Source organism: Acomys minous (assembly GCF_964271855.1).
Source record: "Acomys minous genome assembly, chromosome: 10".
Lineage (NCBI taxonomy): Eukaryota > Metazoa > Chordata > Mammalia > Rodentia > Muridae > Acomys > Acomys minous.
This window is the reverse complement of record NC_140491.1, coordinates 7,007,896-7,025,641: the sequence shown is the minus strand read 5'-3', so window position 1 is coordinate 7,025,641 and position 17,746 is coordinate 7,007,896. Positions and strand designations below refer to the sequence as shown.

The following is a 17,746-nucleotide window of genomic DNA, read 5'->3' as shown; positions in this document are numbered from 1 at the left end:
ATGAAGTCACACCTCAGTTTTCAGTGTATCTCAAGGTCCTTAATGGCTGGGCTTTTGATGTGCCACAGAGCTTACGAAGCCAATCCCTTAGCTTGTAACAGCTAAACTAAAATTTCATATTTATTTTTTATTTTTATTTACTGATTAAATGAGAACTATCCTCCAGTTATCTTCAAGAGGGTAATTTAACACTGTAATAGCAATCTTAGTTTGGGGTTTCAAACTGTATCTTTAGGCCAGGTATCTGGACACGTGTCTGTAAGTCCAGCACCTGGGAGGAAGATGCAGCACAGTTATGTGTTTAGGCCTCCGTGGGATGCACAGGAAGCTGAAGGGCAGTCTGAAGCTCATGGCGAGGCGCTTTCTCAAAACCCAAGGGCTGGGAATGCAGACCCCTAGCAGAAGACTTGCCTGGCATGTGCGAGGCCCCGGGTCAGTCCCAACACTGCAGCAAAACAAAAGGCGTGTAGGAAGTTGTTATTTCTTAAATCAATTAATCTTTAAAGACAAGCTAGGTTCTACTCTAGACCCCTGTTACACCTAGCTGTTCGGTTGCTGTATTAGTTACTTTTCTTTGCTGTGATGGGGTACCAGGACAAAAACAACTTATGTTTAAAAGAACAGTTTTTGGGGCCTCGTTCCAGAGGGATAGGAATCATCATGGCGTATAGGCATGACGCCAAGCAGCAGGCATGGTAGCAGGAACAGGAAGTGGAGAGCGCACATCTTGAACCACAGGCAAGAAGCAGAGGAAGTGGCCTGGAAATGATGCAGGCTTTTAGACGAAAAAGCCTGAGTACAGTTATGTACGTCCTCTAGCAAGACTGTTCCACATAAACACCCCCAAACAGTTCCTCCACCTGGGGACCAAGAGGCCAAGTGTCTGAGGCTGCAGGGGACATTTCTTATCCAAACCATCACTTTCCACTCCCTGGTACGCAACTAGTGATCTGGCAAATGCTTTTTCCCTTAGCATTTGTCCATAAGGCCCACCAGAAGCAATTTTGCTTTCAGCTGGCAAGGCCAGCAGTGCACCCCTGTCCCATCGTACCACCGGGGTACACTGAGTCTCCATCTCTGTGTCCTAGCTTGACTCAGAGAGATCTTGATTGTCTGTCTCTTCCACAGAGTACCACACTGGTCCACTATGTAATTGACAACATTATGCCGATTGAACTAAGTGCACAGGAGGTAGCAACTGCTTTAGGCTTGTTGGTAAAAGCATACATGTGTTAAAGAATGGGAAAGAAATCCAACCAAGATTCAAGGGGCTTCTACCTTCATCAGATTTCTAGAAGGCCAGTGGTGTGGAGTATGCAGAGATGTTCCTTCAAGGTAAAAGATAAGTCATTGCACGTCACCAGCAAGAAAGACGCACAGCTTTTAATGGGCCTGTTTGGATTGTGGAGGCAGCACATTCTTCACTCAGATGTGTTACTCCAGCCCACATACCAGGTGACTCAGAAGGTGTGAGCTTTGTGTGGTGCTTGGCACAGGACAAGGCTCTTCAGCAGCTCCAGCCTGCTGTGTAGGATACTCTGCCACTTAAACCATATGGTCCAGGTACTCATACCTTACATGTCAGAGGCAGATAGGGATGCTGTTCAGAGTCTCTGGCAGGCCCCTATGGATGAATCATAGCAGAGACCTGTGGGATTTTGGAGCAAGTCTTTACCACCGTCTACATACAATTATGTTTTCTTTGAGAGACAGCTCTTAGCCTGCTACTGAGTGGAAATAGCATTTGACAATGTGGCCTGAGCTAAGTATTATCTGTCCACCACCACCACCCCCAAGCCATAAGGAGGGTGTGCACAGCAGCAATCTATCAGCAAATGGAAGTGGTAGGGCCAAGGTGCGTCCTAAGGGCACCAGCAAGCTACACAAAGAAGTTCCCCAAATGCCTGTTCTACTCCTGTTACAACGCCTCTGCTCCCAAGATGCACCTGTGGCCTCATGGGCATGCCCTATGGCCCATGGGCGCGCCCTACGGTTGATTAACTGAGGAAGAGAAGGCTAGGCCCAGCTGGTTCTGCATGCCATGCAGGCACTACCACAGAAGTGGACAGCTACATACAGCATTATGACTCCTTTCTGGGACAACCCTGAAAGATACTGGTGAAGGGAAATCTTCACAGTGGGCAGAACATCAGGCAAATTACATGGTCATTTTGCTGAGAAGGAGAAATGGCCAGATGCGTAATTGTTTACTGACTCATGAGGCTGCCACCAGTGGTTCAGCTGGATGCTCAGAGACTTGGAAAGAGCGTGGCTGGGAAGTTGTCGAGAAAGACTTTTGGGGAAGAAGTATGTGAATCGTTTTTTCCGAGTGAGCAAAGAATGTGACGATATTTGTATGTCATAGAAATGTTCATCAAAAGTGACTTCAGCAGAGGAAGAGTTCAGCAATCAAGGAAACAGCACGAGCCATTCTGTGGGCAGCTGGCCTCTTTCCCCAGCCATCCCCTCACTGCCAGGCGTGCCGTGAACAAAGTGGCTATGATTGCAGAAACGGAGGTTAGACATGGGCCCGACAGTGTAGGCTTCTGCTCACCAAGGTTGACTTGGCTGTAGCTGCTGTTGGGTGCCAGATATGCGTGTAGCACGGCACCCCTCATGTCACCCACCTTTTTCCAGGGTGACCAGCCGGCATCCTAGTGGCAGGTTACTACATTGAGCAACTACTTTTGTGGAAAGGGCAATGTTCAGTCCTTAGTGGAATAGGTCTTTATTCTGGTTATGGGTTTGGCTTTCCTGCATGTAAAGTTTCTGCTAAAACCACCATCCATGGACTTATAGAATGATTCACCCACTGTCACTGCGTTCCACATAGCGTCACTTCTGACCAGGAAAACTGCCTTCGTAGCCATAGCAGTGTGACAGGAGGCCCATGCTCATGGGAGCCACTGGTCTTAGCATTGTCCTTACACCCTAAGAGAGCAGCCTTGATAGAAAGACAGAATGAACTTCTAAAGTCTCCTTTATAGGGGCAGTTAGGTGGCAGCAGCCCAGCAGGCTGGGGCGGGTCCGCCAGAGATAGTGTATGTTTTGACTCAGTAGCCAGTAGATGGTACAGTTTCTCTCATAGCCCAGGAGCTAAGGCACAGAAATGGAGGTGATTGCATTCACTGTCACCCCTAGTGACTACTGGGGAGATTTTTGTTTGCTGTTCCTGCAACGTTAACTTCAGCTGGCCTAGACCTTTCCAGACAGGTGTGCACTCCTGCCTGGAGGTAAAATAAACATTCCATTGAGCTGGGAGCTCAGACTTCCCCCACCTGGCCAAGGCATGGTGACCAGTTCCAGAAATGAGAAATAACCATATTTGTCCTATTTTTGTTTAAAAAAACAAACATACTTGTGCATATATTAAGCCATATTAGCCACATTTGTGTTTGCTTTTCTGTATTTCTTTATCACATACTGTGATATCAATTGAAATAATATCAGTGGTTAAGTGTTTAAATCTATATTATCATATTTAAGAGGGTTTTTGCTGCTGCTGCTGCTGCTGCTGCTGCTGCTGCTGTTGTTGTTGTTGTTGTTGTTGTTGTTGTTTTGAGACAGGGTCTCACTGTGTAGCCCTGGCTGTCCTGGAACTCTCTCTCTTTGTTGACCAGGCTGGCCTCAGACTCACAGAGATCTGTCTGTCCCTACCTCCTGGGATTAAAGGTGTGCGCCATTATTCCTGGCTGCCATGTTTAAGTTTTGAGACTCTAAACGACTAAGCATTCCTCAAGGGACATTGCTACTTATTCTCAAACACATTTGCAGTTGGTCATGGAACAGTCATATCATGTTAGGCAGAATTATGACCTGGTTATTGTTCTCATTCAGGAATTCATCCATGGCATGAGGTATGATTGATTTTGTGTCAAGTTGGCAAATGGTAGACTTGTGATAGCTAATCTTGGTTGTCAACTCACCTATATATGGAGTCATGTAAAGCCCAAGCTGCTGAGACAGCCAGCCGTGTAGAGTGAACAGCTCCAGATTCTCAGCCTTTCCAGATCACATCTGCAAGCCATTCTAATAAGTGCCCCTTTTAATATGTGTGTGTGTGGACGTGCACGAGTATGTGTGTGTATGTGTATGTACATGTGTGCATGTGTGTGTCTGTGTGTGGGTGCGTGTGTGCATGCATGTGTGTGTGTTCATCCTACCAGTTCCGTTCCTTTAGAGAACCCTGACTAATACATTGCTACATTCATAATTAAAACTAAACATGTTTGGATTCACACTTGGTCCTTCCTAACTGTCTCCCAATTTCCTTGTCTTTGTCATCCTTTATCCCATCATGCAGGCCTGAAAATACTGTGACTTTTGCCTTTCTGTTGTTTAGCTACAAGCATTCTAAGTCAGTCTCTAAAATACTATATTTTTAACATTCATCTCCTGTAGCGGGTCTTTGCTACTCTGTTGTTTCTTCCTTCTCCACCCTTTCTTTTCCTTTTCCGCTCCCTAACATTAGATATAAAAGAAGAAAAGGATTGAGAGGAAAGGAAAGAGATCCCTAAGTAAAGTCAGAGGTCAGAAAAAAGATGACGTTATAATTAGACTACTTTCTGGGGACTAGGGCATCGAGCTCCTTGGGGCAAGTTTGATCTTTGTTCTCAGGATATCTAATTTCTTCTTCTTGTTGCTTCTTCTTTTCGCACAGCTACTTAACACACCACAACCAACAAGAACCCACCTCTAGGGACCCTAGCATCTATATACCTTCTGAAAAGTCCCCAGAGTACCAAATGTCATTCAATTGCAAAAACTATCTGCAGCTGGCAAAATCACACCCCCGCTGGAGCATGAGGCAAATCATAGTCAGCTCCCACAAAGCAGCCTCATATCCCCACACCTGGGACTAAAATGAAAACATATTTGTTTACTTGTTTGTTTGTTTTTAAGTCAGAGTTTCTCTGTGTAATAACTCTGGCTGTCCTGGAACTCTCTTTGTAGACCAGGCTGGCCTTGAACTCACAGAGATTAGCTTACCTCTGCCTCCCAAGTGCTGGAATTAAAGGCATGCACCACCACACCTGGCTCAAAAACATATTCTTACAAAATCAATCTCAATCTCTCTCTCTCTCTCTCTCTCTCTCTCTCTCTCTCTCTCTCTCTCTCTCTGTGTCTGTGTGTGTGTGTGTGTGTGTGTGTGTGTGTGTGTGTGTTTTAAGAACAAAGCTCGAAAGTTCTCACTACAGTCTCCCTTTCAAATCATGTTGCTTGCAACCAAGGGTAAACTGTGCTCACGTTGTCATTGTCTGCTTTCTCTGCTCACAACTACTTCCCCTCCAAGACCATTTTTCACCATTCTCTAATCCATCTTGAAGTCTGTCTCTAAATCATCACCGTAAGATCCTCGTCTTACCTAACTGCAGGACCCATTCCTTAATTAGTCAGTGTGCAGTGAGCCATTCCTGTGAGATCACCTTCTGCTTGGTTGTAAGAGAAAGGCCATTGCTCTTTAAATTTCAAATTTGGTATATCTTGAATGTTTTGCACTATACAAATTGTTAAGGTTGTAACAATCCTTGCCCTGGTGGACTGTATAGCATATTTTCTCCTTTGGGTTTCATTCTTTGTATATAACGTATATTTATTGAGTGTACAGGATTTTTTTTTCTTCATAACAGCAGCTATGAGATTGGAGAAAAAGACAGAGTACTTGGTGTATTACTTGTTGTTACTGTTTGGTTTTGTCTGTACTGTTACTGTTATGTGAGACACTGTTTCAGTCTGTAGCTGACTAGTCTGGAACTGGCTAGGTAGACCAGGCTGACCTTGTTCTCACACCTTATACTCACAGAGATCTGCCTGCCACTCCCCTCCCCCACCCCAGATGCTGGGGTTAAAGGCATCCACCACACAGGGTGTTGTCTGAGCTTTTGAAACAGGATCTCCTGTTGCCCAGGCTGGGCTTGGGCTTCCTGTGTAGCTCTAGCCGGCCTCTACCTCCCAAGAACTAGGATCACAGGAGTGGGCTTCAGTGCTCACCTTCAGTTTTTTCTAGTCATTAGAAAACTCAAGAGATAAGTCATCAACTGCTATTTTCTGCCACCATGCATTTTTAATTGTTGGGTTTTAGAAATAAGATAAGTCCTAATAAAAAAGACTAATTTGATAAAGTTAAAGGTTTTTTTGAAATGACTAAATTTGATTCCTAATTGCTCTCTAAAGTTTGGTCATTCACTATGATATAATCTTTTCATAATTCAAGAAAACTTTGGGGATATGAGTACTGCTGGGTTAACATAATAAAGCTAGTTCTTTTTAAAGATCTGTTTTTAAAGATGCATTTATGTGTATCTGGGTAAGTGAACGCTACATGTGTTGGTGCCAACGGTGACCAGAAGAGAGCATTGGATCCCCCGGAGTTGGAGTCACAGCCTGACATGGGTACTGGAAACTGAATTTTGCTCTTCTGAAAAAGCAGAAAGGACTCTTCACCACTGAGACACCACACCATCTCTTAAAGGCTTTGATGTTTTTTATCCAGAATTACACATATAAATCTCTAGAATAAACTCATTAAAACTGATTATTAGGAGATACTATTCTACTAAAACTGCTTAGGCAAAATGAGATTTTTATGGTAACGATTTACTATGTAAGCCAGTGACCAAATATCAGTGATGTAAATGGTTGAGTGAAGCCCGAGCTGAAAACAAGACAGTAAAGAAGGGAAAAGAACATATAAAATGTATGACACAGCTAAGGCCTGAGCATGGTGGACCCCAAAGGCAGAGCTTTACCTTACCTACTGCACTCTACCTTAGTAACACGTTCTTGTTTTTACTGTAATACTGAATAGAGACATAAATTCACAGTCCAGCATTTGAGCAGGTTTGAAGCAGATGTTTCAGACAGGTTCTTAATTATTTTTTTGAAAAATGTATTCATAATAGATACATTATCTGTTTTAAACAATGCACCAACTCTGTATCTCAAGTTTAACTTGAACAGAGTATTTAGATAAAAATAAAAAGTGCAGAGTTTAATCAGTTTGACAGAAGTGTAATACCTCAAGAATGATAAAGAAAAAAAAGACATTTTTATAATGTCATACTGTGGTTTTCCTCTCAAGTTGAAAGCATCTTTAAAAGATTTTATCACCAAAGGTACATGTTTCACTCATATTTTTAAAATAATAGGTTGTTTATTTGTTGCATAGTTGAAATATACAATATAAATGCATGCTTTTGTTGCTGCTGTGATTGCTGGGTTCACTCACTGCAGATCTATTTATTGGCATGACTCCTTGCCAAGTGCTAGGGCCAATGATGAGTCCAGACAAAACGTTGTACTGGGAGTTGCCTTGTAGTGAGGTTATAGGCCATAAGTGAATGGCAGTACCAGGTAGTGGTGAGTGCCATGAAAAAAAATAGGAAGGTCAGGAGATAGAGGATTATAAGGAAATAACATACATAGATTAACTAATGAGGCCCATTCTAATCATTTAACAACATGGTGCGTTGGGGAAGTCTTTGGAATTGAACCAGTGCTGTGCACATGCCAAGCACATGCCCTGCTACTTGGGCACTTCCTGCAGCCTCTGAGTGCTTCTCCTCAGAGCCAGGGTTTGGTTGAAACAGTTTTCTGTCATGGAGTGAAAGCTGATGGGTCAGAAATGAAAGTATCATTCAAAGAAATGCTTGCCAGCGGGTGTGGTGATGCACACCTTTAATCCCAGCACTCAGAGGGAGGGTTAGCTCTGGGAGCTGGAGGCTTGTCTGGTCTACTTAATGAGTTCCAGGCCAGCAAGGGCTACATAGTGAGACCATGTCTCCAAAGTAAACAAACAAATGCTGAGTTTCATGGCCTGGCAGCATTAGTGCCCAGCCTATCATAAAGGGAATGTGGGAGGTTTAATAGCTTCCACAAAGAGAGGAGATAAAATAAGGTGATAAGAATAAAGAGCAAGAGACCTTAAGTATCCATTTTGATATCTGAAAAATGAATTAAAATTAAAACAAAAAGCTATTCACTGTCACTCATAATCAAATGTAAGGTAAAAACCAGACCCTACATACCCAGCAAAATGACTAACAGTAAAGACTGATGGGCTGAAGGTGTGGCTCAGGGGGTTAGTGTGTGTACCGTTCTTTCCGAGGACCTGAGTTCAGTTCCCACTACCCATGTCAGGCTTCTTACAACACCTCTAACTCCAGTTCCTGGGGCGGGGGTGTTGATACCCTCTTCTGGCCTTTGCACACACATACATAGTCACATAATTAAATATAAAATAAATCTTTTTTTAAAAACCCTGATAGTACCAGTGTTGGCTGGATAGAGTAGTAGGAGTTTTCAGACACTGCTTTTAGGAGTGCAAATTGGTGGCAACAGTCACAGTGGAGCACATGCATACCCCATAATGTAGTAGCCCCCAGATGCCCACATAACTGTCATGCATATATGTGTATATATGTCAGACCACATATACAAGGTTGTTCATAGCAGCAGTATTGGCCAAAGTTTAAAAGTAAAAACAACTCAAGGTTCTTGTCAGCAACAGAAGGGATCTTAGTGGTCATAGCTATCTGTGCCTCTATACGTGTATGTTTAGAATATATAGTCATAAAGACTATTCCCCAAGTACTACAAACCATGGATTGCTTTTGGTGGTGGTGGAGAAGTTGAACCTTCACATGTGCTATACTTCCAACCCATCTGTGACTTAAATTTTAGGACAGTAGTGAACAGAGGAATATGTCTGAGAAACACAATCTATGCTAAGGGCTGCGGTTCCCTTTGGGAAGGCTTGTGAAGTGCTGAGTGCTGGTCACTGTCTTGAACCTTAGAGGAATTACACTATGGGTTCCTGTCATGCAAATGCATTGTGCTTTCCACTGTGACTTGAACTCTTGTTATCCAACATGCCTCTAAAAACATGAAAGCTGGCTGCTGTCTATCTGGAAATAGAGTAGAAAAAAATCTAAAACAAGAACAATACAATCTGAAAATGTAATATATAACAAGCTTCTACTTGATGGTAAAACAAAGACGAATAGCCCAGAAAAAAAAATAGATGTAGCCAGTTCAGAAATGGCCATTGGACCTAAAATAATGTGCTCAAGGCCAGTCGTCTTCTAGAGTTAAAAGAATTGCAATACTCATTGCCAAAGTCAAGCCGCTGTGAGGAGATGAGAAGAGCGCAGTCCTTTGTGTCTGAATGAATTTGAAGAAAGTTCAGCTACTCAACTTTGAAATGAGTATACCTTGAATGCAGCAGTTCTCCTGGGAATAGGTTACGTAGATAGAGACGCCTCACAGGACACTTACTCAGTGTTGCCGTTAGCAGCAAACAAATGTTGAAATCAACTCAAAGCCTATTATTTGCAAGGAGATGGGTTGGTGGTGGTGGTGGTGGAGGTTTGGTTTGGTATAAATAAGGCTGGCTTGAAACTTGAGATGTGGCCCAAACTGGCCTCAAACTCATGGCAACGCCCCTGCTTCAGTCTTTTGAATCCTGAAAATTACAGCATGAGCCACATGCCTACCTCAAAGAGATATTAATGAGCTATTTTACAAGTATGAAATATCATGAAACTGCTAGAAAGATTTATTAGCTAGCATCTCCATGTGTGTATGAAATTACATAAGAAAAGCAATTTGCAGGCTAGAGAGATGCTCAGTGGTTAAGAGCAGATGCTGCTGTCTTCCAGAGCATCAGGTTCAGTTCCCAGACTCAGGAAGGGTGGTTCACAAAGCCTGCAACTCCAGCCCTGGGGAAAGGGGGTCCTACACCTCTGGCCTCCGAGAGCACCTGCACTCCTACACATAACTGAAAATAGCTTCAATTAAAAAAAAAAGTTGTTCAAATTGTATATATAATATGACCTCTCTTCAAGCAATAATCAAAATTCTTATAAATGTATGTAAGTGGTATTATGGATGAGACAGAGCGGGGCAGGTTAAGTCCTGGCCATGATGGCAGCAGTTAAATGTTTCTCCTTCTGCAACCCAAGTCCTGGGGTCCCTTTAGAGCTCGCTGGCTGACTCAGAACAGCTACTATTTAAAGTAGGTATACGTTTAATATATAGGCCAACTTTCTGATAAAAGGTTAGGCCTCATTGTTTAGCGTCCATGGCTCCTTAAGTCTGAATTTCTTCTGATGGAGAATCACTGTTGAAAAATGTCTCACCGTTAAAGGCTAGGCTCATAACCAAAAATATAAGAGAAATGTCTCACATCACAATGGCCCTTACTGAAAGCCACTGTTGAGTTCAGGTTTCAATGACTCACCAAACAAGATGACAATCAAACCACTTGTAGCTGTTAAAAACATCATTTCCTGGGATTCAGAGCATTGGCGAATGTTCTCACATGGATTCAATCTAATTTAAATTTTCACCTATATAAAAATCACATTTATTAAAGTTTATTTTGGTGAGAATGCTTGCTGTAAAGCATGAGGACGCACTTGGAGTCCCCAGCATCCGTGTAAAAAGCTGAGCTTGGCTGTAGCTTTCATACCTGTGACCCTGGCCCTGGGAAGGAGGAGGAGCACAGATCCCTCACCCGCCAGCGTCTGCTTCAGGGCCAGCGAGGGCCTGTCTCTAGGCAGTGCTGGAGAGTGTGGTAGAGGTAGACACCCTAGCTGTGGCCTGCACGCGTGCGCACACACACACACACACACACACACACACACCCCGCACTCATGACTCACAAATTGTTCTTTCTGTAGTATTTCATGATCCTCCTTCGTCAGCATATACGTTTAAAAACATCTTTAAAAGTTCCAAGATGCCAGTGATCTTTCTTTTGCATGCTTTGTACATAGAAATAGATGGCAGGTTCCTTTTGAATGAAGAGGGTGAAGATGAGGTCCTTCTGCCCCACTGCTGCGCTATTTCCCAAAGCATCCATCCGTGCTGCGCTTTGCAGTATGTTGCCATCTTTGGCACCTGCCCTCTCAAGGCTCACAGCGCCCTCTCGTCATTCCAGCCACTGAAAGCCACAGTCTCTAGTGTGCAGAAACTTTGGTCAGGGAAGAAGTTTTCTACCACCATTAGGAACTACAAGCCCAAAGTCTCTCACCATGCCTAGTAGAATACTCAAAGTAACTGTTTAGTATTTTAGTTTTTGGAATTTTCTCTTTATCAATTTGTGAGGACCATGTCCACACCACTGCTTTGTCTTGTTACCACAGAGGACACTGTCCAGAGCACTCTGCAGCCAAGGATGTCTTCTCCTTGGGAGCCTTATTTATTTATTTATTTTTTCCTGACAGGGTTTCTCTGTGTAGCCTTGGCTGTCCCAGACTCACTCTGTAGACCAGGGTGGCCTTGAACTCACAGCGATCCGCCTGCCTCTGCCTCCCAAGTGCTGGGATGAAAGGCGTGTGCTACCATGCCTTGGTAGCCTTGTTAAGCCTCACTTTCCCTTTTCTAAATAAGAAATCTCTGTTAAACGGAAAAAAGCAGCCCTGTTTTAAATTAAGAGAATGATACTGGTGTCAGAGTATTTCTTTTAAAAATAAGTACTGACATATTTTGGTCCATTGTAGGTTTCACACTTTTTTTTCTAGTTTTTCTCATTATCCTTTGTTCAAATGAACTCTTACCCAAGGATGTCGCTGTACATGGAGGGGTGGGAGAGAAGAGACAGGAGGAAAGTGGCCGCCCCAGCCCCACCTTAGACTCCTTCCTCCTCATCCCCACCCAGCACAACTCAAGAACCCTTACAGCTCATCTCAGTCAGAATGCTTTAAAAAACAAACAAACAAACAAAAAACTAGTTCTGTGCCAGCTCACCTAGGAACTTGGTTCAAAAGCAGGACCTGTGGTAAAGTGGTTTTTAAGTACAAAGGAAAACACTCTGGGATCCGTTTCTTGTTTCAGCAACAAAAGAGTTAAAACCCCGAGCCACAGAGGCTGCGATTCTGCTGCGGGATAGTGCTCTCAGTCTCTGTCAGTCGCGGTGTGGAGAAGGGGGTGGTGTTCTGCATCTGAAAGGACTTTAATGAATGCCGTCAGTGTTTGTGGGAGCCAAGGGTCTGCCTGGGGAAGGGAAGCTCAGAAAGTGCTGTAGCTGCTTCAGGATAGGTGGATGAGAGTTTGCTGTGATGGAACGGAATGTTCCACCGACGTTCATCTTTATTCATTATCCTTTGTTCTTTATAGTCTGATCTATTGGGATGAAAGTAAATGTAGATGTATATGTGAGCGATTTATTTTCTTTTAAAGCTGTTTGTTGTGTACAGCAGGGAAGATACTTCTCTTGTCTTGCTTGGATGCACAAATCTGTGCGCTGTGCTTTTCGCCCGTTGCCTAGACGATCAATTGGTTTCTCTGAGGATGTCTGGTTCTCGTAAAGAGTTTGATGTGAAACAGATTTTGAAAATCAGGTGGAGGTGGTTTGGCCATCAAGCACCGTCTAATTCTTCCGTGGACAGCCAGCAGGGAGAATTTTGGAACCGAGGACAGACGGGAGCAAACGGTGGGAGAAAGTTTTTAGATCCGTGTAACCTACAATTGCCTTTGGCTTCAATTGGTTACCGAAGGTCCAGCCAACTGGATTTTCAGAATTCACCTTCTTGGCCAATGGCATCCACCTCTGAGGTCCCTGCGTTTGAGTTTACAGCAGAAGGCTGTGGCGGCGCACACTGGCTGGACAGACCAGAAGTGGATGATGGCACCAGTGAAGAGGAAAATGAATCTGATTCCAGCTCGAGCAGGTTGAATGTTTTCTTACTGTCAGAGATGGGGTGTGGGGTATAGTCTCTGTGATATTTGAGAATGATTGAATATTTACCAGCTAATCTCTGTGACTGTGTGTATATCTGCTTCCTGTGTACTGTCTATATGAATGGCATCTTGCTATGGACATGTACATTTGCTAGGATTTGGAAGATGTTTCAAGATTAATTGTGTGAAATTTAAAGACAACAAATAGCTTTCATTTTGAAATACCTTGCATTTCACGTACAGACCTGGTTCTGCTTTGAAAATAACATCCAGCAGCAGTTTTATACATCGTAGCCAGGCTTTATTCATCTGCCCTCTATATTTACAGTAAAACAATAAGATCTTTCTACAGTATAAATCTTTGTGACATTTGGGTTATAATAGTTTAGGGAGTCATTTTAATTTGATGAAAGCGAAAGGTTTTTACAGAAGGAAGCACATTGTAGTTCTCAGTTTTTGACACCATTTTAGTTGTCGATACTATGTTTCTTTCTATGGTTATTTCTCTTTGTCCTGTCTGTGGTGCAGCTCTCCAGACTAAGACAGAGAATGCTAAGTAGCATGTCTCTTTCAGGGTAACACCTGCGAATTCCCACCACCCTGACTCTTCGCTGAAAGAAGAGATAATCTGTCAGGAAAGTTTAAGGGAACGCGGTGGGGGAGGGTGCAAGATGTGGTCAGCCAGTGAAAAGGAGAGAAGGAGAAGGAGTTAGAAGAAATACAGTAAGGGAAATTGATAATTTCATGATGATTTTATTCCTTTTCTCGTGGAGTCTTTATTTTTAAGATGAATTTTCTTGATTAGTTTAACATGCCATGTAACAAGTTAAAGTTATCTTTTTGATTCATCTTCATGCTAAATTATTTCTAGATATTTAAAGACACAAATACTTTCTTATTTGACATTCGATTACTTTTTCCCCTTTAAAATATTTTTGCAGGTTTTGATTATTATAATTTCTAAGTTGGTCAGTGTCAGTGTAGGGCGTCCTGAAGAACTGAGATCAAATGAGATCAAATTCAAGTGTCTCATGCTTAGAAACAGTCACCACCTTCTCTTCCTCTAACCTTCAGAACATGGAATTCTAACCTGTGGGAGGGTAAAAACAGACACCTGCCATCTGTGTAATGGAGAGAGGGAAATGTCTTTACTCAGATAAACTGTGTTTTTAGTGAAAAAATTTTGATCACTTCATAATGGAAGTTATAATGGAAGAGGAGCCATGAATAATTTTAATATTGGGATTAACTGAGCAAACATGATTCTGTTATATTTGGGAGGGGGGTACTTTTGCCATAAAGAAAACAACACATTTTTAATTTTATGATTTTTTAAAATCAATTTTGGTATGAAAGTAAATAATCATTCCATTTAAAAAACAAATATATTAAGAATATTTAAACAATTTTTAAAAACAAAACATTCATTTATTTACTAGCTTAGACTATGAAACTATTCACTTCTATCTACTGCCCAATCATATGAGCATAAAATTTATGCACATGTCTAATATTGGGAAAATTTACTCACACTTCCTTATATCAAAGGTAGTTTTCATAACCAATGAATACTAAAATTTAACCCCCCATTTGCATGCATGTAGAAATATTTTGGTGAGGTGTTGGTTATGAAAGATTTTCGCTTTGACTCAGAGATAGTTATTGTATGTTCCTCAGGAATCTTACATTGATTTTTTTTACTTGTAAGAATATAAAGATAAAATGTTAATCAAGGACATGGGTGAAAGGTCATGTTCAGAGATCTAACCTTTAAAACAAATTCTATCCATACAATAAGAGAAAAGATCTGATTTTCACCTGTGAGGGGACATGTAAGAGCAATTACATATTCTTGATGCTTTAACATTTAAATCTTATAGCAAAAAACAGGTGTAGAGTTTAGAGTGTGCTTGTCTTCACACCTCCACGTTGTACACCAAACGTGTCAGATCTTACGCCTTCTGTCATCCTCTGGCTGAGCCTTTGACCTCTGTCACAGGGCTACCTTTGTTGCCCTCAGCTTTTTAAATAGCCAAAGTTGGCTAAGTGGTTGTCCTTCTACTGTGAGTGAAGCACAGCCCATTGATACTCTTGTCAAAGACGCTGCAGTGACGTTCTCCGGATTATTGTGCAAGCTTGGAGCAATTCCTTTTGTATATGTTTTCGACTGATGAGCAAGAAACATTCTGAGCATATAATAAATGATATCTGAAAACACTAAAGATACAGTAAAGACACACATAGAACACACTGATTTCTTCTTGGAGCAGTCATCAGTACAGACACTAGAGCACAAGCAGAATTTTTGGGTTTAGGATGGGGAAGGACAGCTGAGTGGTTTTGCATAATCAGAATCCATGACAGCCACCATGGACGTGGGCAGGCAAAGCAGTGGCTGCAAGTCTCCCATGCAAAGACTGCACATTGTCAGCTCTGATTTGTCTGAAAGGCCTGCGCAAGCATTGGCCTCTGACTACTCTGTCACTTCTCACCTTTTAACTTTCATCTTGACTCTATACACTAGTTGTGCTTTCTCTGTGGGGGTCAACTTTAATACTAAAACTAAATACTCCGACTTTAAATAACAGCATTTTCATGTCCTGTGTGTGATAGATTTCTGTGATCTGAATTCTAGGCTAATTCTTACCAGGGTCGGCAAGGTGTCTATAGCTACTACCATGTGACCGTAGTATAAATGGTTTACAGGTCTCTTGACTTACTCACTGTAGTATTAGGTAAATGTTTATACCTATTAAGTAAAGAAGCTTATTACCTTTTATTGATTTTCTCTTTTTTGTTTTTTGTTTTTGTTTTTCAAGTCAGCGTTCCTCCGTGTTGCCCTAGTGTCCTGGAACTCACTCTGTAGACCAGGCTAGCCTCAAACTCACAGAGATCACCTGCCTCTGCCTCCAAAGTACTGAGATTAAGGGTGTGCATTGCCACCACTTGACAGATATTTGAAGTCAGTTTTATACAAAATATTATTGCAATTTAAACTCTTTTTAAAAAAATCATAGCAAAGTTCCCTCAGTGGCACTTAACTATGAGGCACAGTTCTACACACTTCAATATGTTAGCCTGTTTAGTTTTCACAGTGCTATTTTTAAAAGAAAATTAGATTTTTATATGTGAATGAGTTTTTGCCTCCATACATCTATGTGCACCATGTGTGTTCCTGGTACCCACAGAGGCCAGGCGAGGGCGCCAGAGCCCCTAGAACTGAGTTGCTTTCAATTCTCTGTCTCAACTCTGCCTATACTACACTCCTTCTGCCTCCCCAGCCCCTTTCTAAAGATAATATCCTTTTAAAAGATGTTTCTTTATTTGTTACTTATTTTGAGATAATTACAGCACTTTCCCTCCCTTTTCTCCTTCATGACTCTTACATAACCCTATCCTTTCTCTTTCTCAAGTTTATGGCCAAATATATTCCTAAATATAGCCTGCTTATTAGTGTGTGTGTGTTCCTGAGTGAGTACACATATGTGCACTACATGTGTGCAGAAGCCTGCAGATGTCAGATCCCTGAACTGATGTTGCAGACACTTATGAGCCACCATGTAGGTGCTCGAAATCATACCTGGGTCTTCAGCAAGAGCAGAAAGTGCTCTTAACTGCTGAGCTGTGTTTCCAGCCCCATATTAAGATGGCCTCTTAGCTATGTAGTTCAGATTGGCCTTGAAGTTAGCCCTCCTGTTCTCGACCTCCCAAGTGTGGAGATTACAGCCATGTGCCACTATTCCCAACTACAGCCGGCCTTTTAAGTCCCAGGCTTTTAAAGCAAAAGAACCCGAACACACTACTGATCACACTTTTTTTTTTGCTTATATTGTGTTTGAATCTGGACAGTGAGGTTTTAAGGTTTTAGAAGCAGCCACAAAAACAATGACACACACGAACACATACAACACACATTAACCCATAACCAAATAATTTGGTCATTTAACCTTAGAAGTGGTATGTTAATAGATGGTAGGCTGAAATGACTTGTCAACGAATATCACAAACACTGGTGACAGGTGGACCAGTGGCCAAAGGCAGACAGCTCTCTGCCTCATGGGGTCATTCAGAGGCCCCACACCCCTTTGCTTTCTTGCTCCACAATGTAGGGAAATATCCTCTCTGTGTGCTCAAAGCCTACCCAGCTCTCCTCTCCATTCTCATCTTTGGGAAAGACTAAACAGAAGGCTGATGTGAAACATGTGAAACAAATGACTTCCTTCCTTTTTTTTTTTTTTTTTTTTGAGACAGGGTTTCTCTGTGTAGCCTTGACTGTCCTGGACACACTTGTAGACCAGGCTGGCCTTGAACTCACAGCAATCCGCCTGTCTCTGCCTCCCGAGTGCTGGGATTAAAGGCGTGCGCCACCACCGCCCTGCCAACTTCCTTTATCTCTTATTGCACGGGTGAAAACTCACGTGGCTGCAACTAGTTAGAAGGAAAGGGGCTTTGAATGTAGTCTCTACCTGAGTGTTATCATGGGTCCAGCTGAAAGTCATTATTGTAGAAATAAAGGAGAGACCCAAGGTTATAATGAAAAGTGCAATGAGTAAAGACTAGGGTTCCAGAAGCATTCCTTAATGTGGGTGCTAGCTGGTGCTTCACCGACTAAGCCCTCTCCTCTGCCCGGCCTCATCTTCAGTCTTTTTTTTTTTTTTTTTTTCCTTTTCTTTTTTTGGTTTTTTGAGACCGGGTCTCTCTGTGTAGCCTTGACTGTCCTGGACACACTTGTAGACCAGGCTGGCCTTGAACTCACAGCGATCCACCTGCGTCTGCCTCCCGAGTGCTGGAATTAAAGGCTTGTGCCACTACCACCTGGCCCCATCTTCAGTCTTTTAAGAATGAGTGTGCTGTGTATCTGCATATAGATACATCTTTTGTCTGACAAATATTTAGATTGTTACAGTATTTCCCTGAAACAACACTGCATAAGTCGTTCCTGCAGCTCAGTCTCTGGATCCATAGATAACTATTTTCTCAGGACAGTCTTGGGGCTACCTCATGTTTGTTAGGCCCTTGGCTTGTATTCTCAAAGTCATTTCACAATGATTATTGCCATTTT

The 17,746-nt window shown here is 42.3% G+C and overlaps 2 protein-coding genes across 5 annotated transcripts in view; both read left to right on the top strand.

The window, feature by feature from the left end:
* Positions 1 to 17,746, top strand: part of WDR19 (WD repeat domain 19) — a gene marked incomplete at its 5' end in the record, with an annotated part of 191,913 nt that overhangs the window by 46,212 nt on the left and 127,955 nt on the right. The window lies entirely within an intron of this gene.
* KLHL5 (kelch like family member 5) overlaps positions 1 to 17,746 on the top strand; it is a 65,275-nt gene that overhangs the window by 11,390 nt on the left and 36,139 nt on the right. Inside the window, exon 1 of one of the 4 annotated variants that reach the window (XM_084799521.1) lies at positions 12,029 to 12,674. The exons of 2 other annotated variants lie outside the window; for them this stretch is intronic. In XM_084799521.1, coding sequence (XP_084655647.1) covers positions 12,295 to 12,674 — 380 coding nt within the window. In that variant the 5' untranslated portion in view covers positions 12,029 to 12,294. Of the gene's footprint in view, positions 1 to 12,028; positions 12,675 to 17,746 lie in introns of those variants that run through there. One more of the 4 variants, XM_084799522.1, reaches the window with a different exon arrangement.